This window comes from Urtica dioica, chromosome 11 (genome assembly GCF_054948205.1).
Source record: "Urtica dioica subsp. dioica isolate 48M chromosome 11, U.dioica_male_clone48M_v1_H2, whole genome shotgun sequence".
Classification (NCBI taxonomy): domain Eukaryota; kingdom Viridiplantae; phylum Streptophyta; class Magnoliopsida; order Rosales; family Urticaceae; genus Urtica; species Urtica dioica.
The window spans coordinates 14,564,699-14,570,227 of record NC_142766.1 but is presented as its reverse complement, the minus strand read 5'-3'; the positions used below and the strand labels follow the sequence as shown (position 1 = coordinate 14,570,227).

At 32.1% G+C, this 5,529-nt stretch overlaps 1 protein-coding gene across 1 annotated transcript; it reads left to right on the top strand.

The window, feature by feature from the left end:
• Positions 1-211: 211 nt before the first annotated feature.
• On the top strand, positions 212-2,361 carry LOC149381504 (protein neprosin-like). The gene is made up of 7 exons (XM_089601371.1): positions 212-370; positions 456-545; positions 639-797; positions 892-1,047; positions 1,398-1,448; positions 1,525-1,662; positions 1,960-2,361. The coding sequence occupies exons 1-7, from the start codon at positions 212-214 to the stop codon at positions 2,320-2,322; spliced, it is 1,116 nt and encodes a 371-aa protein (XP_089457497.1). The 3' UTR covers positions 2,323-2,361.
• The last annotated feature ends 3,168 nt before the right edge of the window (positions 2,362-5,529 follow it).

Here is a 5,529-nt window from a genome sequence, read left to right as displayed (position 1 = left end):
CTCTCTCTCTCTCTATATATATATATATATATATATTATTGGATGCATATTCTCTTAAACAACTCTCATTGATTCGTAACCCCATTGGTGTAGTCCAAGAAGGTATATTCAACCTCTTTAAAATATGTCTCTTTTTCTTTTTTATCTTTTTTTTTTAATTTCAGAAAAAAAAAATTATTGTGAAGTTATGCAGGTGTATTGCAAATTAACGATGGGAATCAAGATGATGTTGTTAGTTCTTGCTTTCGGACTGTGTTCGTTCATATGTGTAAAGTGTGATAAACGTCACATGAAATCAACATTGAAAGAAGGGTTTGGAATCCATAAAAAATCCAAATTTTTGAATAAGCCACCGGTCAAAACTTTAGAGGTATTTATGTTTATGTTTTTTTTTTGGTAAGTTTATTGTATTATGTACCACTTTGTACTAAAAATAATAGCTTATGTACAACTAGTATTTTGGAGATCTGTACGATTGCGTGAACTTTTTCGAACAACCGGCTTTCAGTAACCCTTTGCTGAAAAACCACACATATCACTACCAGGTTTGTTAAGTATTAATGATTTTAGTTTTAAAATAGATTAATTATGCTTATGATGTTACTGAAAATAATACATCTGATCATATGCCTTCAAAGTTATTTTCGACTAGTAATGAGATGCACAACTCAGCCGGGATCATCGGGCTACCGGATGGAGGATGTCCTACAGGAACAGTGCCGATTCGGAGGACAAGTAATGGAAATAGTAATTCCAAACAAAAGTACCACAAATTAGTAGATGGTGGAAAAACTTACGTATGTCGTAAATTCACAAGTCTTCAAATGTTATATTACAAATATATAAAAATCTGTATATTTATAAATTGTTGTATATTTAATAAAATATCAGAGAGCTGTGGTCAGGACAAACTCTCTAATTCATACGAAGTTTTATGGAGCTAAAACATCAATGTCCGTTTATGGTTCTAAAGTATCTCCCACTCAATACAGCTCAGGATTAATGGCTTTAGGAAATAGTCGTGAAAGCATCGAAGTTGGATGGACGGTGAGACTACTTCTGTATGTACAACATCTTTCCATTTGGAATTATTTATCATGCTATTTTTTATTTAAATTTGTATATGTACCCGACTACAAAGTCTATATAATATACGAACTTTTAGATACACAAAGAAAATTTTAATTATTTTTTTAAATATTTAACTATTTATCTTTTTCATGTCTTCCTATATTAAAAATTATGTGTCTTTAAATTTGTTCATTTGTTGGATATTTTTAGAAAATTAAAGCGGTACAAGATCAATATAAAAAATTAGTAGATACGTGTTAAAATGCTTGTTTTTCAATTATTGTGTATTATGCTCTCACTGCCAACACTTCTCTCTTGTTCTCCAGGTAAACCCTATGCGATATGATAATCGAAGTCGTGTATATGTATACACTAAGGTAATCCTTCCTCTGACTTGATTAATTTATTATATTAATATTATAGTTATATACGTTGATCTTTCTCCCCTTGCAGACTACATCTTCATCTTGTTATGATTCACTGTGCGGAAGTTTTGTTCAAACCAACCCTAATTTTCCGCTTGGTATAATGTTGATACCTGTTTCTAAGCGCGGTGGAAAGGGTTTTCATGACTACTTTTATGTTTATAATGTAAGAAATTTCACTCATTATAATATTGAGTTATATTTTTTTTATAATTTTTAGTTATATAGAGTAAGCTGATTAATCAATTAGCAGTTACAATTATAAGAATTTTGCCATATATCTTTTCTTTTTGTTTGAAATAATTATATATTTCCAGGATTTTGCGAATATATATTTTGAAAGATTCATTTTCCTTAAAAAAAATATAATTTACTTGATATATTTTACAACCGATATGAATATCTCGCAATTGCTTTGTTTTTATTATGACTACATGTATTTCTCATGTTACGGTTTTTTCAGGACCAAGCTACTAGAACATGGCGGTTTGCACTGCAAAAAAATGACGAAGAAATTGGTTTTTGGCCACGAGAGGTATTCGATGGCTTCAATGACTTTGCTACTTACGTTGAATGGGGCGGTGAAGCTAAGACCACGGCGGGTGAAAGCGGTCCAGAGATGGGATCCGGTGTCTTTCCAAGTGAGGATATGGGGAAAGACGCTTTTAGCCTTATAACAACGGTTAATGAGGCTCGTCATTTTATGGATCAAGTTAGTACCATCACCATGAACGATGATGAGGGCCTCTATAAGGCTCACGACTATGGTAAAACTTTATTTTATAGCCATCTTGTTATGTTTGGTGGGCCTGGACCAAAAGTTTGACCACCTTGATCTGTTTTTGTATTTTAATAAACCATTCTTATATGGTAATCAATTAAAAGTAATGAACCTAAAGTTCCAATTTGAAAGATTCTTGTGCTCACATTTTCCAAAATCCAACTATTAAATTTTGATTTACACCGACTTTTATACGTGTGTTTTCTAAACTTGCTTTAACAATTATGTTTTTATCATCTACAAACAACAATTGATTATCATTCATCGTCACAACCATCTCTAGTCGCCTCCTCTACCACATTCACCGTCACATTATTCATCATATCCATATTGTTTATTATTCTTCCCCCGTTTCGTAATAGATAATCTTATCATATTTTGTTTTATCAAGCTTTATTATATAATTTAAAGCGCTATGTGTGGAAAGAGCTAAAAACTAACATTGTTTTCGAAAATTCAAAAATATTTATGAATTGAAAAAAATGGTATTATTGACCTAAGACAACTATAATTTACCTCAGCTTATCACTTTAATAAGGGCCGGCTAAACAACTAGCCAAAACAACACCCCTACTTTAAAATTATAGACCAACTATTAACATATTTAGGAAAATAGCCAATTTATCATGATAACAGTTCAATATTCCAATAATACCCTTAGGTTAATATTATTAACTATCATAGTAAATAATATCATCCATAACAAAAAAATTAGTAAAATCTAACTAACAATAACAAAAAAACTACTGTAAATCTTATTTGTCGTAACAAGAATAACAGTAAATCTTATTTACCGTACAAGAACAAAAGTAAATCTTATTTACCGTAACAAGAACAATAGTAAATATTATTTACCGTTACAAGAACAACAGTAAATCTTATTTTCCGTAACAAGAACAACAGTAAATCTTAATTACCGTACAAGAACAAAAGTAAATCTTATTTACCGTAACAAGAACAATAGTAAATCTTATTTTTACCGTTACAAGAACAACATTTAATCTTATTTACCGTAACAAGAACAACAGTAAATCTTATTTACCGTAACAAAAACAACAGTAAATATTATTAACCGTAACAAGAACAACAGTAAATCTTATTAACCAACGACTGTAAATCTTATTAGGTACATTTACAGATTAACCAGGAAAAGTATCAGAGATGATGACTAGTTAATCTAACAGTAAATACGATTTACTAATTATTTTCGTGAACAATCGTGGACAGTAAATCATATTAGCCATTGAGTAAATCATTCGTTTCTATGGTAAATATAAAATTTAATTTTATTAAATGTAACAAAATTCATATATAGACTCACTCAATATACAACATCATATATATAGGGAGAGTGAGCATACTAACCCAATCAACCCACCAATATTAGGATAATAGCCAAAGTTTGAATAAATTAAGTGAATAGCCCAATTAATATTTCACTACCTAAATTACCCTCATATATAAGAGCAAAACTCAATTTTCCCAAAACCTAAACCTAAACTCGTTCTCGTCTTCGCCCATTTCACGCCACCGATCCATTTCACGCCGCCGATCGCCGCCGATCCATTTCACGCCGCCGCGTCGTCACCGATCGTCGTCCATCCTCGTTGCTGATCCCTAACACGTCGCCGGCGAGATCCGCCATAGACGCCGTCAAGATCCGCCATAGACGGCGTCGATTCCGTCGAGCTTCGGCGGCGGCGATGCTCAACCTCACCGGAACGAACCAGATTGACTCGGAAATCGGCGAGGGGAGAGGAATCGGCGCCGGAGAGGAAATCGGTGGCGATGGAGGGGATTGAGGAGAGGCACTTTGTAAATTCGCGAATCGGTTAATTTAATTAACCTACTGGAGTGAGTTAGGTTAATTAATTAACTGATTCGTGAAGGATTTGAAATTCACAAAAAATTTACAAAAATCATAACTTAAGTCAATTGATATTCAAAGCATTCAATTAATTAACCTAATTCCGAATTCAATCATTTAGTAAATTAACTTTACTCACAAAAAAATCAGAACCTAAACTAATATTCAACCAATAAGTTAATTAATTAACCTAACTCACTCCAGTAGGTTAATTAAATTAACCAATTCGCGAATTTACCAATGGCATTATGGTCTGAGCCGAAAATATGGGCTATTTGCTTAATAAAATGAAACTTGGGCTATTCCCCCAATAAGAATGACAAACTTGGCTAGTTACAACAAATTTCACTTTACAAAATGAGTATCAAGAAGACTATAAGTTATTATAGAAGATTTCTAGCAAAAAATAATCTATTATAGAAAATGATGGATGTCCGAGAAGCAACAAAACAAAGACATTTAATTGAGCCCATTCTGAATTTAAGAGTTCAAGAATTAAAATTTCATGGTTTAAGAGAAGATGAACGGATGAAGTATAAGGGTTTGGTTTAGGCTGATTTTACACACATGAAATTCAGTTGTTTAGTGTCATAAAATCAATTAAAGATGCTACAATCAAACAGCAAAAAACTGAAGATGAAGAAAAAATCTTATTACAAGTGGGCTTGACTCTTGGTTTTTCATATTAGTATCAGATCGATTTAGAGGCTTTGAGTGGACTGAAACCTGTTTCAATTTTGATGGATCGTTTTCTCCATAAGTTTGATGACTTTGCGACCTAACGCGTAGAGAGACGCAAAACCTTGGAATAATGAAGATGCCACAATCGATGGTGAAGGCTCGTTTGATGATTCGGGGATTGAATGACGCCACGATCAGATATAAAAGACATATTTATAAGTCAGTTTGAACGTCACAAGACTCGTCTTGATAAGTTCAATAAAAGTTCATATAAACTCAAGTGAAGACTCCCATTTTTTTTTTTTTATCAAAATCTGAATTTTTTCTCTCATTAAAATGAAGAAGTATTTATAAGCATGAAACATCCCTTCATGCTAGGAAAACTAAAACTCACACATTAAAATCCACTAACAACTATTAAACCATGATTAAGAACCCATAAGTAATCAGATCACATTATCACACATTAAAACCCACTAACAACCATCAAACAAAATCAGAATTAAAAACCATTTAAACCCACTAAAATAATTAAAACACACAATAATAGTAACCTTTCAGTTTCAGGCCATTAAAAGCCATTAAATAGAACTGAAATAATGATGATAACATAATAGTCACTCCATTTTGGAATCTAATCAAGGCAATAATGATTTTACTTCAAAATGTCTTCTCCCATTGATAAGATAATCATTTTGACTCCA